The sequence below is a fragment of the Gasterosteus aculeatus genome, chromosome 4 (assembly GCF_964276395.1).
Source record: "Gasterosteus aculeatus chromosome 4, fGasAcu3.hap1.1, whole genome shotgun sequence".
Lineage (NCBI taxonomy): Eukaryota > Metazoa > Chordata > Actinopteri > Perciformes > Gasterosteidae > Gasterosteus > Gasterosteus aculeatus.
Genome location: NC_135691.1, coordinates 9,240,555 through 9,262,899, shown reverse-complemented (window position 1 = coordinate 9,262,899; position 22,345 = coordinate 9,240,555). Strand labels below are relative to the sequence as shown.

The following is a 22,345-nucleotide window of genomic DNA, read 5'->3' as shown; positions in this document are numbered from 1 at the left end:
TGTATGCTTCTTTTGCTTTCAATGGGACATTTAGCAATTATATGTGTTTGAAATACAGTTAAAACAATGTGAAAAGTATCGCATAGTGAAATATCTTCAGACAAAATGAACGAGGAGCACCTGAATGCAACATAAACACAATTGCGCAGTTCAGGGACCGTTGTCTGTCTGCAGCTGATAATCGATAACTTGTGACAGGTAGGTCTAAGTCACCATTATACGCTTCTGTAATAGAAACTGTGCAGAAATAGTTTTAGCTTGTAATATTCCGTTTAATAAATAATGTACGTGCTTCATGTTATTGAGGGGTGACTTGTTGAGTGACGTGTCGACAGTATTTCATCAAACGGGTCTCAAGTGAGTGTTGCGAACCTTCAACTTTTGAACAAATTTCATTAATCAACCGAACAAACGTGGTTTTAGGAAACTGCGTCATCGGGAAACGTTAAGCTAACTAAAGACACACTTTGCTAGTTTATTTGTAATGGGGAGTTAATGTGATGCAACAGCATTAATGCGATTTGCTGGATTGACCTCTCATCGGAAAGTATTGTTCACGTGCCTCCAAACCGATTTCAAAATGTTGGGAGAAACTATCGTGGGGGAAATTAGCTAATTGAAATAGACTATAAATACTACAGTTGTTTACATTTTATTTCACTTCCTAAAGCACCATCTAATATTTGCCACAGCAAAACGTCAACGTCTTATTTGTATGGTGATTTCCGTTTCTATGGTGTGGTTGCTGTCTAACAACAGGTGCAATATCATAATAAATGAATAATCCCCTAAATCGTAAAGACTGGTTTTGTTCTCCGTACGTCCCATTCTGTCGGAGGGCCGTGAACGTAGCACACCGCTGACGCAGAGCAGGAATTAGGAGCGCATGATTAGAGGATGCGGGGGAAGCATGTACGCAGTTAACTTCCATGGCATCTTTCCTCCCTCTCTTCAGTCCCTTTTTGTTTTCAGCGTGGATATATTTACATGCATTGCAATAATGGAGGTTTCCTCTATCTACTTTAGCTCCTCCTATTGATATAAAGTATTGCAGTACATGTCTGCCACAGGGAGTCTGCGTCTTCTCTACTGCTATTCAAAGCCAGGTAGGCTACTACAGGAGCAGCAGTCGTTAAAAGCTATAACAGCTTAATGTTTTAAATGTATCATGACCCCATTGAATGTTTGTTTCTCCAGCCACGTTAGGATGTGGTCTTTGTCGCCCATTCAGTCTCACCGTCCAGAGAGAGGGCTACAGTAAGTACTAGCAACTAAAGCTATTCACAGTGGAATGAACGAATCGTCATCTGTTGTATGTGTAACTGTCCACACTCTGGGTGTACCCCTACATATGCAATGATCTAAGCACGCTCTCCCCTCTCCCCCTGTTCTCCTCTTAGAGTATGTGAACGCTCAGGAGCTGCCGACAGACCTGCGGTCCATCACCGACCGGGCTGCAACAACCCTCCTGTGGACGGAACTCTTTAGAGGTCACACATACTGGGATCGCTATGCAGAAAGACCATACTGTGCATCAGGCCTGGTGTTGTTCTTTATTTTTTGAGATCCAACTCTTGAAGTTCTATCGTACTATTGTCTGTCAAAGCCGGATAAAGTTCATAGCGCTCTAAAAGTATTCAAAAGGAACAAATGAGTCACACTATCAGGTGAAATGTTGCTGCCTGACAACAAAGAGAAATTTTCAATTTGAGTCAATTCCACATGCCCCAAGCGTCTGTTGCTGTGAATGCTCAGTAGCGCACCAAATGTATATTAATTCATGTACAAAGAGTAAAGGAGCAGGAGTCACAGTTATTAAGTGGTAGCACATTACCAACACGCCAATGCGATAAATATAAATGAATAAAAGTCCACAAGCGATTCCCTATTTACAAATCCAGTTTGAGGGACATTTTCCAAATATTGTCCCACCCAACTGGTCAAGGAAATAACATGAAACAATATATTATAGATGATCAAATAAGCCACAGACGGGAGGCAATTCAGAATATTCCAAAAGATCTTCCAATTTTGGGATTTTGCTCATACCTGCAGGTCTGGCGATGACTATGAGTTACCTGTTCCGTGAACCAGCCACCATCAACTACCCGTTTGAGAAGGGCCCCCTGTCCCCTCGCTTCAGGGGAGAGCACGCCCTCCGCCGCTACCCCAATGGAGAGGAGCGCTGCATCGCCTGTAAGCTGTGTGAGGCCATCTGCCCCGCTCAGGTGAACACGCAAACACTCAGTTGCAGCTAGGAAGAGATAAGCACAATCACTGTGGTTTATTTTAAGGGGCCGCCATGCATTATTATCAGATCTTCATTTTTGCCTTTTCTCACTGTAGGACGAGTATAACGTGTACTACAGTGTCCTATAGCAGCAGTCTAAGGCAGTGGCAAACGCTACAAACATGGGATGCGTTGAGGGAGCATGCTTGGATGAAAAGAAAATGTTGAACCAATCTGCACCTCTTAAAACATCTGGGTATTATTTTGCTTGAAAATTCTGTAAAGAAAACCCCACAAATTCTGCCTTTCAGTTTATTTATTTGCAGTATAGTCACAGATTCTTAACAACATTATTATATCTTGTTGCCCATACAGTAAATTCTCTCTCTCGCAGACACAAAAACACACCAAAAACCGCCCCAAAGAAAAGCATGTAGCTTAATTTTTATTGCTGCTAATTCTTGAATGCTTCACCCTATTAACATAGAAATCTATTGAGCATCCTCTATTCTGTTAATGCTGTGATGTGATTTCTACAGACTAGTTAATATATCACCATCGTCAATACTCAAATAATCTCACTTATTAGGCTTTGATCACCTCAATGCTGAAACGTGGCTTTAGTTTCGTCTCGTCTATTTTCTCCCTTTGTGGAATTTCAGGCCATCACCATTGAAGCTGAGACTCGAGCCGATGGCAGCAGAAGAACCACACGCTATGACATTGATATGACCAAATGTATCTACTGTGGCTTCTGCCAGGAAGCCTGTCCTGTTGATGCCGTCGTTCAGGTGGGAAAAAGCTCAATCTGTATAGATAAGATACAGAGCTGAACCAAGATGGCTGTTGCCTGACTAAACTGTATTTGTGCCACTTGAAATATGTATTTAATAAAAACAATTAATGTGTGAGTGGATATTTTTGGAAAGTTAGACTTGTATCAGTTTCACATTCATTATTTGTATTTATTCTTACTGTAAGTATACAATACTGCGTGCTTCCAACAAAGTGTTTTGTAGGGTTGCGTTGCATGTCGCAGATTGCTTATCTAAAGTCAATTCCTACCTTCTATGAAAGGGGTCATTTAGAAGTCAACCCACCCCTAAACCCTAAATGTAGAAAATGGAGCTAATCTCTGTGACTTTAAACCTACTGACGTTTAATGTGTATTTTATTCCATCACTCAGGGTCCAAACTTTGAGTTCTCCACAGAGACCCACGAGGAGCTGCTGTACAACAAAGAGAAGCTCCTCAACAACGGAGACCAGTGGGAGGCTGAGATAGCAGCCAACATACAGGCGGACTATTTGTACAGATAAATGTGTACACTGTGTGCAAAAATGTTTCAAGCGGTATATATTTTATCGTCCTCCATTGCATTAAAGAGATTATTTGTAGCGTTAAAGACATTCAAGTGAATAACGAATGAGCAGTGAAGCCGTCAGCAGTCTCAAATTCTGTTGTCAGAACTAAGAATATATGTAAACTGTTATTGTATTGTATAGTTATTGTATTGAAAACATGGATGATGTTGAATTTTATAAACAGATTAGTAGATTATAATCGTATAGCCTCTGGTGGACAATTTGATGCTGCACTTTAAAATATGTGTTTATTTTTAATCGGTGTGATGCCGAAGACATTTCTAAAAGAGTATATTTATGTAATGTAATTTAAGATACTGAAATAAATCATGTTTTAAAAACTCAAACCATTGATTCCTATTACATCGAAGCTAGCGCTGAAGCAATTAGTTGATTACCTGGAGATTCAATTCAAACAATCCCTGTATCTTGCTGTGGAATTGTGAGGATTTTGCTGCCTCTAAGATTTATATCACAGTAAATATCTTTGACTGGTCAATAAAACCACTAATTGATTCAACTTTCTCTGCTTCATATGATAAAAGTGCAAGTGGAGATGAGCGCTTGTCACGCGGCAGACAATTAGGCCAATTAAGTATTTGATCCATCAATAAAATAACGTCAATTATCATCACAGTTGCTGCCCTTATAATTACTCCTGATCATTTCATGAGCAAGGTGCGACGTGTCGTTACACCGCGATGCAATACAAGGGTGTATCAATTTGACGCAGGATTAACCAACGCCGTGTTTAACACGCGTGATTGGTTATCGGCGGCTCGTTTAGATTAGCTGACGTGCTGAATCACGCTCTGAGGAAGGCGGGCGTCTCATAGGGCGCTTTTTTTTGCCGCTGCGGTGTCACGTGATATGGGCGGAAACTGACTCACAGTCCACGCTGAATCTCCCGCGAACGCAGCCATTTACCCTCTTTTCTCTCTTGTTGGTGGTACCGGCTAGGTGAGTCTCTACGTGGGGTTTTTCCACTCGTTATAGGCCATCTTGTATTCAAGCGTGTGCGTTTTTCGGGAAAGTCACTTAAAGCAACGGGAAACGTGAAGGTAGCGCTTGGGTCTGTGGTGCGTGCGGCTCGTGGCCCTGCGAGGCTCCAGCGGCGGCGTTAGGCCATCGTTTCTCTTGTGCTAACGTAGCCTGTTAGCTCTGTGAAAAGAATGGCTTCCATGCGTTGCTAGCTAACAGGTTAGCAGGAACAGCCCTCCGCCACTCCACTACTTTTTCAGTCCATATTTCCCCAATTAAGTTAAGTGCACTTACTACTTTTTCACCGAACAAACTGTAAATGCGCGAGGGCATCTCGACTTTGCCAATTATTCAATGTGTCACTCAATCACAACACGGAACGCAGAAGCTAATCTTCAACTCCGATTGTTCCCCTCGAACAAGGGAAAAAGTGCGGTCGTCCGTCGGATGTCGCACTCCGGCTAAACGTTAGCTGGCCGCCGATCTGCCTTTTAAACGCGGGTTAAAAGCGAGATTAGTACTAATTCGCGCCCTCAAATCCAGAGTTACTTATTACGAAACGCAGCGAAATTTGAACTTAAAAAAATAGCGCTAACGTTGCACGTTGGCGCGTCACAGCGTTAGCATGAATATATTTGCTATCAACAAGCTAACAAGTTAGCCAGCGGTGGAGTTTTAGCTGTTGACTAAAGTAAATCGCTTCAACGTGACCCTTTGTATCTAACTCAATTACTTAGCGTATTCCCCCCCAAATGTGAGGTCCATCGTGGTCTTTGCTAACACCGATAACGTTAGCTCAACGCAACTGATCGCGATAACCGGACGCTACAGAAACCAGGATGAAGGGGGGAAACGTGCTAACCACCCCGCCTTTTCTTTCTTTTTAGGTAAAATCGCAATCACGGCGGACTCAATGGCCCAGTGTAACCCGGTGGCGGTGTTCAAGGTAAGATTTGTCTGTACAACGTCACGCATGTTCGTCTCTCTCCAGACGTGCGGTGCGGTAAAAGATGCATGTGGCATTTAAGCTAGCTGAGCTAACGGTCAGTGCATCCGACTAGAAACAACCAGTCTGACCCCCCCCCCCCCCCCTTTCTCTCCCCTGCCCGCCAGCTCGTCCTAGTGGGAGATGGAGGCACCGGGAAAACCACCTTCGTGAAGAGGCACATTACAGGAGAGTTTGAGAAGAAATATGTCGGTAAGTTCCAGAAGACTCAGACGTTCAACTGGCTTAATCTCACCGTGGTGGTGTAGGTAGTCGGAACTTCTATGCTGTGTGAGAAATAAACGTCTGAAAGATTGTTTTCCATCAATGTTGTTATGAGTATGAATGGGTGGATGGTTAGATTGAATAAAAACTGAGTTTTTTTGTTTGTTTTACCGCTTAATTTGAATTTTGGATTCTGCATGACTGTGGTGATCCAGCTCTTTTGCACTTTATTATCCTAATAATCCATATCATGCATCACTATATGCCAAAGGAAATCCAGTAGAGAAAAGCAACAAACACATGTGTAGATTTTCACTTCAATATAGTGCTAATGAATCAATTTCAATAAATCCTCATTCGCCAGAACGATACTGCAACTACCCCCAAGAGGCTTTATTTTTAACCATTTTCACCGTTCTTGCTCCCATTAATCTCATCTTTGTCATTCCAGCTACTCTCGGAGTAGAGGTGCACCCGCTGATGTTCCACACAAACAGAGGAGCTATCAAGTACAATGTGTGGGACACAGCTGGTCAGGAGAAGTTTGGAGGCCTGAGAGATGGATACTACATTCAAGGTGCCTGTTGCAAGCCTTGCCGTGCTGTTTTGGTTGTTCTGCCCAGTTGATTTTAAATTAAAACCCTGTCATTTAATACCTTCACAGCTCAGTGTGCCATCATCATGTTCGACGTCACCTCTCGAGTTACCTATAAGAACGTGCCCAACTGGCATCGTGATCTTGTCCGTGTCTGTGAGAACATTCCCATTGTCCTCTGCGGTAACAAGGTGGACATCAAAGACCGTAAAGTCAAAGCCAAGGCCATTGTGTTTCATCGCAAGAAGAACCTGCAGGTAATAACAATTATCCCAAAGTGAAGAACATTTATACGTTTCTAATGAACTAATCAGTTGTGCGTTAATTTTAGCAGGCATTCATTTCCAACTAATAAATTGCTCTGTCCTCCAGTACTACGACATTTCTGCCAAGAGTAACTACAACTTTGAGAAGCCCTTCCTGTGGCTAGCGAGGAAGTTAATTGGAGACCCCAACCTGGAGTTTGTGGCGATGCCTGCCCTTGCTCCTCCAGAAGTCCAAATGGACCCCACCCTTGCTGCACAGTACGAGAAAGAGCTTCAAGTGAGTATGACCATACGCTTGCAGTGTGTGTTTGGGTTACTGTGTAGTCCATTTTATTCCAGTAACTTCTTTGACGGTTCAGAGGGAAAAAACTTGGTTTGTAATGTCATATCGTTTCCTGTCCAGGTTGCATCACAAACGGCGCTGCCAGATGAGGAAGATGACCTCTAACCTGTTACCTGAATGTTCCCTCTCACCCCCTGATGTCGACCGGAAGTTGTTGAAGTTTTGCCCCTTACTGTAAAATCCCCTTTCAGATTTTTTATTTTTGAATTCCTTTTGTTTGTTTTAAAACTAAGAATCTGGTGGAAAAGTTGTAGTTCTAATTTCACTGTATAAGACACACCCACCCTAGTGTTGTTGTAGGCATGGCAACATGCTACTCTTCATCATCGAGCACCCTCCACTGCACTTGCCCAGCTCACATAATGCTGTTGTACGGTGTTTTGGAAGCACTACGGGGAGTAAACTTTGAATAAAAACATTCTCAATATAACATGCATGTTGACTTAATTTCCTTGAGGATCAGACTCTCCAGTTTCAGAGGACAGTTTAAAACGAAGAGGCATTTTTCAGTGAAGACGTTTGACATGTCATAGTAAAAAAACAAATGTATTTTTGATAAATGCACTTTATGAGAAAGGCCTAATGCGATACCGCATTATTTTATGTTTTTATTCCGCTTTCTAGAACAACTGCCCAAAACTCTGCTTTAGGGACTATTCCTGTTTAGAAGTGTATTTTAAATCGCTCTGTTGGAACCCGCGGCGGCCGCCAGGTGTCAGGCACGTTCTCAGTGTAAGACCGCCCCCTGGATTACGAAACAGGTTTACGCCGCACGCTCATCGTGGCGCGTGGCTTCCACCCGACTAACTACTATCAGGGTTTGAATGCTTCTTAACATCATGCAGTAACTCCACAAATTGAGGCTTGACTCATTTCAATTAATTACCTGTGTCTACGGCTGAACGAGTTCCACGCATCTGATACCCATATAAAAGATTTTGGGGACAACTAAATTCTTAGACTCACAAATGTGCCCCATTTTATGAAGACCAGTTTTTCCTCCTGTAATTGACTTTGGAAGCAGTGTAGTATATATGGCCGATAATTATTTGGCTGACGCTCTGAATACACTGCCTCTAACTATACCATGGCCATAAAGAAATGCTAGTATGATAACCTACGTTCAAGTTACTCTATAAAAGCGGAAATATGAAACGGAAACTACTCTCAGACCCTGAACGTTTTGGGTGAAATTACCAATAATAAACTCAAATTTCTTTAGACCTTGATTTTCCTACTGAGCGCGAGGTGGAATATGACCTAAAGCCCCGTAGCAGTGTGCCTTGTGGTGAGATTGTTTTCTAGCATTTGGTTTTTCCAACATTGTGGAATCTCAATTGGCTGTGAAGAAAAAAAAAACGTAATACCTGACATTAAATTGTCTGATTTTGCACTTCCAAAAAAGAAATAAATCATCATACCCCCGCGGCTTCTACAACATTTGCACTTTGCGTGTGACTTGTCTTCCATAAAGAGTTACACGGAAAATTTGCATGCACAACAAAATTATTTTAAAGATACCAGTACATCAAGAACAGTGGGTTAAGTGAGACCATGTACCACATTAAATTCACATGTATCCGTTTTCTCCTGGGATGGTCAATATTCAACTTTTAAGCAAAAATAAAAGAATTAACATTCCCACTAAACATGAACGCATCACGTGCAGGTGGCTCGGGGTGTGGCTTTGTGTCAGAGGAGCTGTCTGCGCATGCGTGAACCAGAAAAGTGCGTTTTAGAATGATTACTGCTGGTCAGTGGAGGGACAGATTATTCGTCTCTACACAACTGTTGTTTTAATCCCCTGGGCGAGGAGATTTAGCAAAGAAAAACCCCTGCTTTTAAACCCAGCAGCCATATTGTATGGAAAAAACGACGGGAGGACTCCGCTTTTGTGAAAAAGTCGTTTTCTCCCGCACCTCCGTGAAGACTTTTGCGGAGTTTAATTGCGGTTCTTGCCGGCGGTGGGTTTCCTTCGGACAGCTTGCTTTGCCAGCCGGTTCAGCAATTCAGAGACTGGGACCTTTTTTCTTTTTGAAGGGATTTTTCACAGAATTGTGGTAATTTCTTTTAGTTTTAAAGGTGTTTAAGGAACCTTGACAAACATGAAGGACCGATTGGAGCAACTCAAAGCGGTAAGTAACGTTCAGGAAACGTCAATTGTCCTCTTTTCCTCTTCCTCAGTCCACTTCAATGGTGCACAAACACATGACAGGGCGAGAGGAAAAAACATTTACTGTTTTTACTATTCTAAATGTAGCTCAAATGGCTGAAACACAACCCCAGTAATGATCTAAACTAGTTATCCACGTTGTGATGACGTAACTCGGGATGGATACAGTAACACTGCAAGTGGAGATGGTTTGAAATGGGGGTGATGGGGAAAGCGACCAAAGGTTTCTGACACGCAGCGGACAGTTTTATGTCATCTTATTATGAGAGTAAATGGGAGAGCTATCGGTGGAACTGTGTCCACAGATGTAATGCATATTAAATCCTCAATTGGGATGTTTGTGAATGTAACGACATATGGTACTTTCCACGCGATAGTTTAACACCAGATTAATTTGATCGGCGGGCAGTTAAGTTAATCGACCAATCAGTCTCTGGTCAACATGTGTATTATGTATTTAATTTATATGACTGTCGGAAGTATTCAGAAAGTGATTAATCAATGCTTACAGTAAAGAAGAAAAAAAAAAAATATATTTTTTTATATATATATATATATATATATATATTAATTTTTTTTATAGATAGAATGGACAGTAGAATGAACCAGAATCTTCTTTTACCTTTTTGTATTTATCCATCACAGCTGAGTTCCAAGTCTTAAACAGCAGCACACTTCCATTATATTTATACCTCCCCCCATTCAGACTGGAGTTAATGACAGTGAATTTATCCTCACTGGGGGAGTTTGAGGCCTTGGTCCATTTGTAACCCAAGTCAGGGTATGTTGCCATAGCTACCTGACACTGCCGGCCAAATATTTGCAGTATCCCCCCTCAGGACTGTGTAATCTCTCACAAATGACTTCTTTTCGTGCAAAGGAAGTACAGACAGCGAGTGGGCCAGTCACTAAAGTCCCTTATACTTTATACTTGTACACCTGTAAAACAAGGCTAAGGCTATGTACTCTTGTCCTGGTGGCCTCTAATCTCTTTCTTTGTCAGTCCTTCCTATCCACGTCTATCGCCCACCCGCTTCATTTCCCTCCTTGAGTGTAACGTGTCGGCAGTAGCTTTTTGGTGCGTATGTCAGCTGATTGGCTTGATAAAGATGAGCAACAAGAAGCGCTGTGGTTTCACTCGGGGCGACGGTCACATGTGAAAGCTCAAACTGTTAGAAAGCCTTCAACACAGTTTCTTGCAGTTTAAAAAAATAGTTATAACACAAGTGGATGAAGGAGCCATATGGTTTCATGGTAAGAGGACCCTCTGTGCCATCACCCTCCTGGTATCTAAACATGTTTTCGGACACAGGGAGTTTTTTAAGCATTGCATTGACTCGAGTCCCGATGGAGCATTTTGTTTTTCTGTCACAATGCCGATGTAAATCCGACCTCATGTCCTCGTCCAGCAGCTGTTCTGGTTTATGGCTAATTCCTTATTTTTTTTTAATCATCCCGTGGCAAAAACTAGTGGATTGGGCTTGAATTCATCTTGCATCAGCTACTTGGCATGTTGGTTGGAACCCTTCATTGTTTGTTTATTATGTTATTGGATAGAAACGGCCCACACGTTGCTCACCAGTCCCCGGGGCAGCAATGGGCGCCAAGGCATCGCAAAACACAAAAACAAGCGTGAATGTGCTTCTCTGCCAAACACCCGGTCTAAAACACCAAAGGTGTAAAAACTGTTGTGTTCAGGGGTTGGGTGTCGCACTCACATGTGTTATCACGAGTGAGAGTGAGCAAGCAGCCAAAGGGTTTTAAGAGAGTGCGAAATGGTGCGACCACACGAGTTGTTTGTGCAGCACAACGTCCCGAAGCCTTACTTTTTTGCTCGGAGCCGTTTGATTGATTAGTACTGTAATAGCTGCAGCTCTACCACTGTTTGGTCTTATCTTTTATATGACTGCATTTTCAGCTCACTTCATCCTTTGCCCGTCATTTACGATCCTTGGAGACAAAGTCTGACAGTAAATCACAGGAAATGTCCAGGGAGGGGCTTGTAGTACTTTCTGGATTGTGTTTTTGTATCCAAATACACCTCACCGGGTCACTTGAGGCTTTTTAATACATTGCTACAATGCGTGTGTGAACACGTATGCTGAGTTCGTTCAATGGTAGTTTGTAGAGGCCGATCGGATGACCTCCGTTAGTCAACGGGGGGGGGGGGGGGGGGGGGGGGCTGACGACGCATGACATGGTGACGTTTTGTATGCAGAACCGCCGTAATTAAGTGAATTTGAATAAAAGGAACAAGCCAGCAACCGAGCTGACATATCAGTCCCTCATGCTCTATCTCTGCTTTATCCTCGTGTAACAGCATGAGGCCGAAAAGGGGTCAAATCCAATCTGTTAGGTCTTTGTCAACAGTATCACCAATGTGGCCTTAAATCTAGTTGTCCACAATATATTTATTAATTTCCTAATAAGGATTAAAGTGTGTTATTTCACAACAATAGTAAAGTAAAAGGTAAATGCGTTATGGGTAACATTTAGATCATCATGAACGTGACAAAGCAGGTCTGCTAACAGGTGTTTCCCGGTTGAGTCATAGGACGGCCAGGTGAGTTTAGTCCCTCCGTCTGTGCGGATCGAACGGTTCTGCTATAACAACGTGTGTGTTTGGCTGTGGCCTGTTTTTTTATTCTTTTAGAAGCGTTTGTATCACACAACCGTCCCTTTGACCTTATTTCTGCTGAATAAGAGACGCTGGAAGGAAGTCTCGCTTGTTCTTATCTCTCTTTTGCAGAAATGCTGTGTGAGGGAGCATATTGTTTATGCCAGAGGGATACAGCTGTAAGTTTGCCGAATAAGTCACAGAGAGTTATGAAAACAAGCTGTGTGTGTGTGTGTGTGTGTGTGTGTGTGTCCAGAGAACTCTGTGCTACCTGACAACTGTTGTTGGTTTCAGCAGCCTGAACCAAATGGCTGCATTTGCAATTCAAATTGTAGACGAAAGGTAGAAAGACACATCGAATGGACGACGTGCATTAAATGTACGTCGAAGGGCTGCAACTGTGCTTATTTCCATCAGTGATTAATCCATTCAGCTATTTTCTCGACTACTAATTTTGTTTATAAAATGTCTGAAAATAGAGAAAAATCAATCCTCGTCGATGTGATACAATCATTTGTTTTATTTGACCCTTTGTTTTTGGAAGTTAAAAAATATCATGGTTATTCCAGGGTAGTGTAGATAAAGTGGAATATCTATTCAGATGGCTTGTTTGGAGGCTGATACGAGAGAGCCGCCTAGTCGACAGGTATTTTCCATTCCTTGACTTTGACACCGTCTGACTTTCTCCGGGGGAAAGTCAAGTGACTCGACTCGACTCGACCCTGTCACCCATTTCAAAACGGCTCGAATGCCTGTGGTTGCTCAGGTGAAACCCAATTGTTTCTAAAATGTAGAAGTGAATAAAGGGGAGGGAGCGAAGTGAGCTTCTTTCCGCGTTCTACTTCTGCCCGGCGGCTCTGTGATGCCTGTTTTGCCTTTCCTGTAGTTTCTACAGGCGATGGAAAAAAAAAAAAAAGAAGGGAGAGTTCCTGGAGCCCGGCCCTATTCTTTTACCTTGTTTACCGACTTTACCTTATGACGTGTGTGACTTCACCAGAGGGAAACTTCCTGATGGATGTGATTGGGTGCAGGCTGATGAGGAACGCACCAATATTTGCGGCCGTCACAGCTGAGCTGCTGAACAGGAAGCAGTTTCATTATTAAGCCTGTTCACGGTCCCCTGACTTTTTACCCCGAGAAAGAATGACTTTATGACCATTATTGGACGTTCAAATAGTTTAAGAAATTGTCAGTATTTTCACAGCAGAATTCTGTCTAACGGGGTTTTTCAAGATGAACACTTTTTGTTCATGTTATTTGGGGCGTATAGAAAACTGATGCTTGGTCAGATGAATAGTTTTATTTACCTGCTATTCGACAGATTATTAGTTGATTATTTGCTTTTCCCTTTTTTGATAACATGTAGCTAATTTTCTTCTTTATTCTTTACAGATAAGCTTATTGCAGTGTTTATATAGAAATAAAGGATTTCATTTTTTTTCTTTTTCAGAGTGATATAAGAAGATTAATTCCACTGTCCCTGCTAGCAGCCAGTTATCTTAGCTTAGCAGCAAACAGCTAGCCTTGTTGCACAGGTAGCGCAATGCGCTGGCACCTCCTGAAGCCCAATAATTATCACCTTATATCATTTGTAAAACCTGTTTTTATTACATTTTCCTACTTGTATCATGTTTTAATAAGACTTCACTCAGCAGTGAAACAAACTACTTACTCTGCGTTTGTTCTGTTAGACGTGTGATCAAGATGACGACGAGGTGGAGATTTGTGTGGACAATGCAGCCTTCATGGACGAATTCTTCCTTCAGGTCGGTGGCGAAAAATCAAAAAATGTTTAGGAAAAAAGGCAATATGTTGGGTTGAAATATTTTAATGGTATATGGTAGGTTGAATAATCCCTTGTGTTTTATGGAGGCCGCGCACGGCGAAACATTTCAATGTTGTCATCCACACGCACTTCTGATTGATGATGTCCGACTGTGCGTTTGTTGCAGATTGAGGACATCAGGAACAGTATCGATAAAATTGATGAGAATGTGTCTGAAGTCAAAAAGATTTTCTCTGTCATCCTGTCGGCTCCCACATCAGATCAGAGTAAGATCCCAGCTTGTCTTCCTGCACCTGCTCATTTTCCTCTTCTCGACAAATGTTGTCATCCATGCTCTTTCTTTGTTTCCAGAAACACAGGATGACTTGGAGGCAATCACCAATGACATAAAGAAGATGGCTAACAATGCAAGAAACAAACTCAAGAGTGAGTCTGTCTGCCTTACACACACACACACACACACACGTAGCTTGTCATGGAATGAAATGGTGTTTAAGTGCTTTAATGTGGAACGTTGAGGTTGAACCAGTAGTGTCTTTGCTTCCCAGCCATCGAGAGGAATTTGGAGTCAGAGGAACAGGAGAGGGTGTCAGCTGACATGCGGATACGTAAATCACAGGTAAATGAAGTCCAGCCGAAGTTTTCTCTATTTATATCTCAAACTTGACAGGCTTTTGGTTAAGAAAGAAAGGGGGAAGAGGAAAAATATATATTTTAAAGAAAATAACTACAGCACATTGTAATTTGATTCGTTATAATAATATATTTCTTTAATGTGAAAAGATGTATTTGTGTTTATTTATTTATGTATTAGTCCTATAATTGTTATTTTGATCAATTTAATTGAGATTACTTCTGTGCCAATTCATTTTTCTCCCTGTTGTCTCCCAGCACGCAGTCCTGTCCAGGAAGTTTGTGGAGGTAATGACAAAGTATAATGAAGCCCAGGTGGACTTCAGAGAGCGGAGTAAAGGACGTATCAAGAGACAACTAGAGATCAGTGAGTGGCAGCCATCAAATCATCTGATGATCTCACAGTCTTCTTTGTCTTAAGCCGTTTTGTCCTCTGCTCCTCCCTCTCCAGCTGGAAAAGCAACAACAGATGATGAACTGGATGAGATGTTGGAGAGCGGCAACGCTGCTGTGTTTACTGCAGGGGTAATCGTGTGTGTTTGTGTGTGTGCGCAGTAATCTCCACCATTAGTAACGTCCAGTGAGCCTTGGCAGTGATCATAATGTGGTGGAACGGACAAACCCTTCAGTAAAGCTCAAAGAGCCTGGTATCGTCTGGTCAAAGATTAGCTCTGCTCTGGATTTGTCCCGTTGGACTCCAAGTCAGTTCGCTCTCTCCTGCTTCCTTCGTGTTGCAAACCCCCAAAAGCCGATGGGCAAAGACTAAGCCTCTGTTGAGCTGCTTGAAACCGAGCACCAGTGTGATCGGACTCCCACACGTGCACCATGCATTTCAACTGGTGGGAGAGCCTCTATGCCTACTGTGCGAGTTGTATGTTTTAGATTTTTTTTAGAAATGAACTGTCTTTTAAAGCTGCAGTGGTCTTTAAAGGGGCGAATAGCACAGTGGGGAGGATGTATCTGTTAGCCCGGTTCACGTTACGGGTTGGAAAAGGAGGAGTAGAGGGATTGCAACCAAATCCTACACAATGTGACCCGGAGACCAAGCGTCCTTGAAACTCTTGTGTTGTGGATGTCTGTCTGAACTGGGCCTGACCCCCTCCTGTCCACAGATTGTGGACGCTGGGATCTCTAAACAAGCTCTGAGTGAGATTGAAGCCAGGCACAAAGACATTGTCCGTCTGGAGAGCAGCATCAAGGAGCTGCACGATATGTTTGTAGACATCGCCATGCTGGTGGAGAGCCAGGTACGCTGCCCCGTTCCATCCCTCCACTTGCCTCCGGACCTCCTCATTGCTTTCATTCATTCATTCATTCATTCTTTACTGTCCCTCGTGGCTTTGTGTTTCATCCTGACTGTGTTCAACTCATTTTCACCGGTTTATTTCTCTGCATCTGTTTCCTCTTTTCCAGCTGCATGCCTTTCTTACACCTCTTTGCACCTTTTATTGTCACTGCCACCACCGCCCCGTCCCCCAACATTGATGGTACCGACACCAATGCATTTAGTAAGATGTACGCGTAGACACGAGTGCACACTTCCCCCCCCCCTAGAATTAGTACCGATGCATACTGTTCATCAGTCAGCCACTGTTTATGAAAAAGTACTATGAGTTTAACCACATGTTTCTTACTGCTTGAACCATGCTGTCTGAGGGAAAGGCTTGTTTGAGGTAAGTGCCGCACTCCCGCTGGCCGGGCTTTGTGATTTCCTCCCGATGCTCTCTGTCTTCTTTTGCCATTTCTATTTTCAGGTTTTAAGACATTCCAAACACGGCTCCTCATGGAGTCATTATTGAAACCGTGGCTTTATTAACATTAGATGTTTTGACAGTAAAAGTGCCAGTATGTGGAAAATATGGATCAGTTTGGATTACTTTTTTTATTTGAACCAATATTCTCAGAGGTTCTTTGTGTTGCTCTATTCCTCATTGATTGTTTTTCTGTTTTGCAGGGTGACATAGTTGACAACATAGAGCAGAATGTATCCAAGTCACTGGACCATATAGTTGTGGCTAAGGAACAGACCAAAAAAGCCATTAGGCACCAGGCTAAAGCGCGCAAGGTAACGTAGCCGACGGCTGCTCCGGTCTGCTGCTCACCTCTTCGTGTGCGTTTTCTTTTCTTCTTTCTTCTTCTTATCAGCATCATTACAACATTCAAACACAGTTTGCATAGAGATCACACTCCCCTTGGCCTGCAGACAGATCGGCAATCGCACGCAACTGAATGCATTAAATGTGCTTGGCTTTTTGTGCTCTTTCCTTCTCTGCACCCCCCCCTCTCTCTCTCTCTCTCTCTCCCTCCCGTTGTTTTGTTTCTCTGGGGGGGTTTTGTCGCTGCTTTTGGTCACCTCTGACGCCGTGGCCCCATGTCAGGGGGGAATAATCGAGAGGATTGAGAGCAACATGGACCAGTCAGTGGGCTTCGTGGAGCGGGCCGTAGCAGACACTAAGAAAGCTGCCAAGTTTCAGCAGGAGGCTCGCCGTGTGAGTGACCACAGTCGGGAGGAGTGGCCGGTTTCCCAAAAGCAGCAGAGATAATTGGATTTGATTTGTTCACAATAGAAAGCCAACCATCTCAGAGTAACGCTGTTTACATTCAAAGCAGAACAAAGAGGAGAGAGATGGGGATTAGATTTAGTAAAACAGGACAATTATTGAGTCCGATTTGAGCTGCAACGCCGACCTTGTGTTTGAATACGATTGGAGTAATCTGATTACTCCACTGTGGACGTGCACTTGGAACGCTGGAGATGCGTCTGCTGAACCACAGAACAGTAGTTAAAGGGAATTGCTCAGACTGCACTATTCCAGATTATACGAGGTCAACACTGGTTCCAACAGAGCGTTAAAAGCATAAAAACGGCCTCCTCTGCACTGCTGCAGAAAAACCGCGTTGACCGGAGTGACCTCAACGCAATGTGACACGATTAAGAGCAATCAAACACGCGTTCCTGCTGAGGAGCTTTGTGTCATAATTACTTTATTTCTCCTCTTTACTATGTGATCGTCACGCTGAAAGATGCAATGATTATTCTTCTGATAAATTGTTTTAAAGAGATGTGAAAACTCTGTTCTGCTGTGCAGTTGTGTACCATCTTAAATGGCTTTTAACACAAAGGTGCTTTTGGGAAACCTGCCAGAATGAAGACCGTCCCCACCCTCAAGACCCTGATCGTTAACTTGATCCTCACATGTGATGACCTGTGACCCGTGACCCTCGTACCTGGTCGGTGGCTCTGCCTCCAACCCATGCCTACACACACAAACACACACACACACACACACACAGACAGCTTCTACGCTCTTCTTTCTCTCTGTTGTTTCTCTTCAGCTTTATCCCTAACATTGGCTTTTCTTTACAGTTTGCTCACGGTGTCGATGTTAGTCTTTGTTTTTCTTTGGGGTGTTTCAGGATGTTGCTTGTTAGCTTCAGGCTGTTAAAACGTGCTGATGAAAATAACCTTTTTATACTTTAAGTGAACATAAAGTCAACACTGCTGCACCAAAACATAACTGGTTTCATCACACTCTAGCAAGATGTTTTTATGTTTACCGAGCTACAAGTGGAATTCACATTCTTTATTCAGCCATTGTTGGTTTATAATGAACAAATGCATGCGTGCAACAGTTGCGAAAGTGCAATGTAAGGTAGACGTGATCACGTTTGCCCAAGTCAATGTTCTTATTGTTGGTTCCCACTGAGACTCGTCCTGACGGCACTGTATGTACTTGGTTGTTCCCAACAGAAAACGGTGATAATAATGGTGGTTGTGGCGGTCTTGCTGGGCTTACTAGCTCTCATAATCGGGTTGTCTGTGGGATTGAATAGATGATGAGCTATTTGAATAAGAGGAGCGCTAAGGGTGAGTAACTCTGCAGCAAACAAGCTCTGTAGAGCTACAATGGGTGTGGGCAGGAGGCGTGCTTTGAAAAAGGGGTTGCATGCTCTTTTCTTCCTGGTTTTGTGTGCGTGTGTGCGTGTGTGTGTGTGTGTGTGTGTGTGTGTGTTTGTTTGTTGTCTTTCCATCCACAGGGCTCACTTGAGGTGTGTTTGTGTGTATTTGAGGTTCTTGGGTGTCTGTGTTTCCCCCCCTCCTGTTACTGCTGAACAAACAAAGCATTGCTTGAAGGGAGTTATTATTTCAGCTGGGGTAAGTTTTTTAAATAATGTCCCGATGTTCTCACGTCCCCCGTCATTAATCTCCCATTGTCTTTTCTCTCTCTCTCTCTCTCTCTCCCCCTCTCAGCAGAACATGATCATAACTGTTGTAGTCTGTGCTGTGGATGTTCTCATCTTCCTCACCGCCATCCTCCCCCCTCGACACCATCACTGGACTGCTGCTCTTGTCATCAGTTATTTATCATCCGCTCCATCCTATTCTCCGTCAGCCGGCGCGCCAAAGAGAAACCTTGATGACTCCGTACGGATAAAATGTTTGCACGACAAATACCTGCAACGCATTTGCTCGCTGGATAAAACAAGAAGAGCTCAGGAATGTTCTTAAAACGTTGTATCCAACCAGAACCGTCCGTACTGGTGTGTTAGGGTTTGTTTGGACGGTTTGAGGATGCTCTGCTGCAAATGAGGAAACGAGAGATTTGGGAAATAACTGATCATAACGTCACTTAACATTTCATTGTGTAACATTCGATGCCAAAGAATCAGCCCAGAAGCATTTAGGGAAATTAACTTTGAAGTCCGGTAAGTGGGACCCGTGAGAGGCCTTGTAGATCTCCTCCTCCTTCTCCTGATTCTTTACTTTTTATGAGCCACGACACATTCTGTGATTGAAAAGCTAGCTACTGTATATTTACTGTGTTTTTATTGTGTTGGTTTCGGGAAATGTTTTAGCACTTTTCACATTTCACTATGTCCTTCTTTCTGAGATTAGGTTCAGATGGGAATAATAGCGTTATCAATTTTAGTGTTGTTGGTATCCAGCCCTGAATAGTTCTCAGTTCTTTCAACTTGAAGAGGATCGGTGTGCTCACTTATGATTCTTCAGTTTGTAGAGCTCAGTGGTTCATTTAAGTACAAAGGAGGTCCTCGTGAATTCAAACACAAGTGCAGGTTAGATGAGCAGAAAGATAAAAAGCACCGTCGGGTACATTCACATGCATCCATTGCTTTAGAGACATGCCTAAATATTTGTTCTGCGTCTTTGCTTACTTGTTACAAACCACCTCGACCGTCTACACTTAGAGACACGATTGACTTTATTGTTAAAATGCTGTAAAGACGTAATGCCAAAGGAGAGAGTGGTAACGGCAACTACTTCAATCTCCGGGCCAGAACAGCCCTATAAGTAGGTAATAGTAATATATTTATGATACTTTTTAATGACTTTGGTCATTTAGGGAAGTTGAACCCACAGGGTGAAGTGTAAAGGGACACTGTAAATAACCAAGATGTCTCTTACTGGTGAGTCTTTACTAGTGCGATATACATTTCCTGGCATGTTTTTAATCTCGTTATATTCCTACTGTAAATGTTTACCTCAGTTGCCAGTTCATTGGGTACAACTATCTGAAACTAATGCTTTAACACCACAGCGCAGCAATAAATCCTACCTACGGGCAGTGGAGGAATGCTGGGTAAACGTTATGGATCTACTGGCTGCAAACGTCGCAGCTTAAGAGATCACAATTCAACAGCACCATCAAGTGCGGCCTTCTAATAGACAGTGGAGTCAAATCGACACATCTAAAACACTCCCAACCATGAGTGTATTTAACGTAATGTTTTACCGATGTACCTTTTGTCGATTTTATCTTGCCACGGTTTGTTAAACTGAAAGGATTCATCGCTTGTCCGTGGTATTGGACTGCATTAGTTTTGGGGTTTCTGATGAATTGGCTTTAATTCTGTTTGGGAACCATTTAAGTAAGTGCTTTGTTCTTGTTGGAGGGAACCGCAGTGCACATGTTGTCACCCACAAGCTTTCATTTGGCAGTTAAAGGTGACGCCAGCTGTTTAAACAAAGACCGCATCAGAAACGTTACTCCCCATCCTTGAGAGACGGGCGTTGACATGTAGGAGTTTTGCAGACGTCACCTTTAGAATTTCCAGTGCATTATGGTGGCCGCTGTCGCTGAGGGAAGTTTCTGTGAAACCGGAGCATGAATGGTTCCTTTTTTAATTCTGGTTGAGCAGCTCGGCCTTTTCGACCACACGCTGCTCCTCGTCCATTGACTGCTCAGTGCTAATGCTCCTTTCTATTCAAGTGTTCGCACACCACCAAGAGCAGAAGGAGAAACCGGAGCAGTGGCACACTGTACAGAACTACGGTGCCACAGATTTGTAATGAAAATTAAAGATTTTATGTTTTTTAATGACTTTGTTGACTATGGTGTTTACTTTCCAAGTTGTGCATGTCCCGTTTGTGGATGATTGAAAGTAAAAGAGTAACTGATATGGTAAAATGTCTGACTGCATGTTATTGTGTGTGTGTGTGTGTGTGTGTTTTAACGGGACGGTTGTAGTTGTCAGCAGTTTGTTGATACAGCATGTTAACCAATGTGTTGCAAAGTGCACTTTTTAAAGCCTGGTTAACATGTTTCAAGGTAAGTTTGTCACCTTTCCTCTCTCTTTTTACACACACACACACACACCCTGATATCTGTAACTCTTTGTTCTCCTTTCAATCGGTCATTTCCTCAAATTGGTGTATCCATTTTTGGGAATAATTGAATTGTGTTAGATGATGTCTGACTGGCTGTTTTTATTCATCAAATCAACAGAAAAAGATGATGATTACTTTATGCTGTGCCATCATTGGAATCGTTGGATTCTCCTATCTCTACAGCTTCTTCTCATAAAAGGGTTCTTATGCAGGTAAAACACCTGCGTCAGCCTTTAACACTATGCATTGCCTTATTTCACACTGAATGTTAAATAAGCTCATTTTTTTTGTCTTTGTAGTGTTTCTATGGGAGAGAGTGTCAAAGAAAAAAAAGGAAAGTTTCCTAAAGTGCTTCCCCGTGTCTACCCTTACTGTTACTTCAATCTATTTTAAAATCTTAAGTATTTAAAAAGGAATTGAAACACATCTGTCCTGTGCACTTGACCTTTTGTTAATCTTTTTGAATCATTTTCTTACTGTATGAAGTGTTTGAAAACATGTTATAAATGTATAGCTTTTTCTCTGTCTGCCTGTTCATTATCCAGATGGCTTAACATCAGGCGTAAAATCGTTTTTGCACCATTCTGGTCGGTTGTGGTCGACCGCCTCCCGGTGGTGCTTAGAGAGGATTGGTTTATTGTCGGGAAGTTATTTCGAAAGATTCATTTAAAAAAATACATTTTTATTGTAACATTTCTTGTATATGTTGTTGGCTCCAAAGTCTGTTCATGTTCATGCACATTTGTGCGCAGGTCGAAAATATAATTTTAAGTGTTATTTTTTGACATGTGTTGTTATAATTTGAATAAATTCTGTGTGGTTTTGTTGGGTGTGATCTGTCTGTATGCACTGATGGTCTTTTCCGTATCAGCGGCTTCCACCGGCTCACTAGCTGCGTGTCAAGCCTGTAAAGCCTGTTATGTAATAAATGATTTCTGTGCGTTATTGTACCAATTGTGTGTGTGCTTCGCTTCCTGTGTCAAATGGTTCTGCGTGGCTCAGTCTGTATGCATGGGCGGCTTATTAAAACCGTACACCTTTCTCATTTAAATCTACGACTAAGCTACGGGAAATGTACGGCGAGGCACCGTTTGACATATGTGTATGAACGGCTTCCCTGACCTCATTTCAGTCACCATCGCGCTCTTCTTGCGAACCATTGGTCCGCCCGGCCCATTGACAACCCATGGGGGCGGGGTCTAAACAAGGATGCGCTCCTTTTGTTCCTTCGCGTTTGCAGGATAAATTCTTTTTGGAATGCAAATTAGTTTAAGCTTACGTTTGATCATCCCCAAGAAGGAGATTTATTATTAGAGCAGCACAGGAACATAGTTTCAAAATACTGTTTACTATTAATCTTTCAAGATAGTACTAAGCAGGTACTATTTCTAATCAACATTGAAATGCAGATCGCATGCTAAATGACGATCAAATAAACACCCGTGGTTTTTGCGTAATGAGTAGTTTTGATACTTCAATAAATTTAGTTGAAAATACTACCTTCAATTTACGTATGTTT

The 22,345-nt window shown here is 42.6% G+C and overlaps 3 protein-coding genes across 15 annotated transcripts; all 3 read left to right on the top strand.

Annotated features, from left to right (window-relative positions):
- The first annotated feature begins 57 nt into the window (after positions 1 to 57).
- ndufs8b (NADH:ubiquinone oxidoreductase core subunit S8b) lies at positions 58 to 3,941 on the top strand. Of its 4 annotated transcripts, none has more exons than XM_078101131.1 (7): positions 58 to 198; positions 1,027 to 1,106; positions 1,198 to 1,257; positions 1,401 to 1,490; positions 2,056 to 2,228; positions 2,893 to 3,021; positions 3,418 to 3,941. In XM_078101131.1, exons 2-7 carry the CDS (start codon positions 1,058 to 1,060, stop codon positions 3,547 to 3,549), a joined length of 633 nt encoding a protein of 210 aa, XP_077957257.1. In that variant the 5' UTR covers positions 58 to 198; positions 1,027 to 1,057; the 3' UTR covers positions 3,550 to 3,941. The 4 variants fall into 4 exon arrangements, with proteins under 4 accessions (XP_077957257.1, XP_077957259.1, XP_077957258.1 ...); XM_078101133.1 differs by lacking the exon at positions 58 to 198 and adding an exon at positions 262 to 357; XM_078101132.1 differs by lacking the exon at positions 58 to 198 and adding an exon at positions 880 to 912.
- Positions 3,942 to 4,254: 313 nt separating this feature from the next.
- On the top strand, positions 4,255 to 7,419 carry ran (RAN, member RAS oncogene family). The gene is made up of 7 exons (XM_040173706.2): positions 4,255 to 4,554; positions 5,463 to 5,521; positions 5,689 to 5,773; positions 6,237 to 6,362; positions 6,450 to 6,637; positions 6,753 to 6,923; positions 7,050 to 7,419. The coding sequence occupies exons 2-7, from the start codon at positions 5,489 to 5,491 to the stop codon at positions 7,092 to 7,094; spliced, it is 648 nt and encodes a 215-aa protein (XP_040029640.1). The 5' UTR covers positions 4,255 to 4,554; positions 5,463 to 5,488; the 3' UTR covers positions 7,095 to 7,419.
- A 1,287-nt stretch (positions 7,420 to 8,706) lies between these two features.
- Positions 8,707 to 21,776, top strand: stx3b (syntaxin 3b). 10 transcript variants are annotated; one of them, XM_040173701.2, is made up of 11 exons: positions 8,707 to 9,124; positions 13,471 to 13,545; positions 13,732 to 13,831; positions 13,917 to 13,991; positions 14,114 to 14,184; positions 14,457 to 14,565; positions 14,650 to 14,723; positions 15,311 to 15,445; positions 16,153 to 16,263; positions 17,950 to 18,066; positions 18,454 to 20,539. In XM_040173701.2, exons 1-10 carry the CDS (start codon positions 9,095 to 9,097, stop codon positions 18,034 to 18,036), a joined length of 867 nt encoding a protein of 288 aa, XP_040029635.2. In that variant the 5' UTR covers positions 8,707 to 9,094; the 3' UTR covers positions 18,037 to 18,066; positions 18,454 to 20,539. The 10 variants fall into 10 exon arrangements, 7 of the variants coding, with proteins under 7 accessions (XP_040029635.2, XP_040029637.1, XP_040029636.2 ...); XR_013467393.1 differs by having other exon boundaries at positions 8,712 to 9,124; positions 15,311 to 15,871; XM_040173703.2 differs by lacking the exons at positions 16,153 to 16,263; positions 17,950 to 18,066; positions 18,454 to 20,539 and adding exons at positions 16,577 to 16,687; positions 20,945 to 21,038; positions 21,126 to 21,776 and having other exon boundaries at positions 8,712 to 9,124.
- The last annotated feature ends 569 nt before the right edge of the window (positions 21,777 to 22,345 follow it).

Bases quoted from the DNA above. Each gene is read 5' to 3' on its own strand.
- ndufs8b (XM_078101131.1), top strand. From the start codon at position 1,058: ATGTCTGCCACAGGGAGTCTGCGTCTTCTCTACTGCTATTCAAAGCCA. The intron at 1,107-1,197 runs GTAGGCTACTAC...TTGTTTCTCCAG, and splicing joins CTACTGCTATTCAAAGCCAG to CCACGTTAGGATGTGGTCTT. The intron at 1,258-1,400 runs GTAAGTACTAGC...TTCTCCTCTTAG, and splicing joins CGTCCAGAGAGAGGGCTACA to AGTATGTGAACGCTCAGGAG.
- ran (XM_040173706.2), top strand. From the start codon at position 5,489: ATGGCCCAGTGTAACCCGGTGGCGGTGTTCAAG. The intron at 5,522-5,688 runs GTAAGATTTGTC...CCTGCCCGCCAG, and splicing joins ACCCGGTGGCGGTGTTCAAG to CTCGTCCTAGTGGGAGATGG. The intron at 6,924-7,049 runs GTGAGTATGACC...TTTCCTGTCCAG, and splicing joins AGTACGAGAAAGAGCTTCAA to GTTGCATCACAAACGGCGCT.
- stx3b (XM_078101127.1), top strand. From the start codon at position 11,914: ATGCTGTGTGAGGGAGCATATTGTTTATGCCAGAGGGATACAGCT. The intron at 13,832-13,916 runs GTAAGATCCCAG...CTTTGTTTCCAG, and splicing joins GGCTCCCACATCAGATCAGA to AAACACAGGATGACTTGGAG. The intron at 14,724-15,310 runs GTAATCGTGTGT...TCCTGTCCACAG, and splicing joins CTGCTGTGTTTACTGCAGGG to ATTGTGGACGCTGGGATCTC.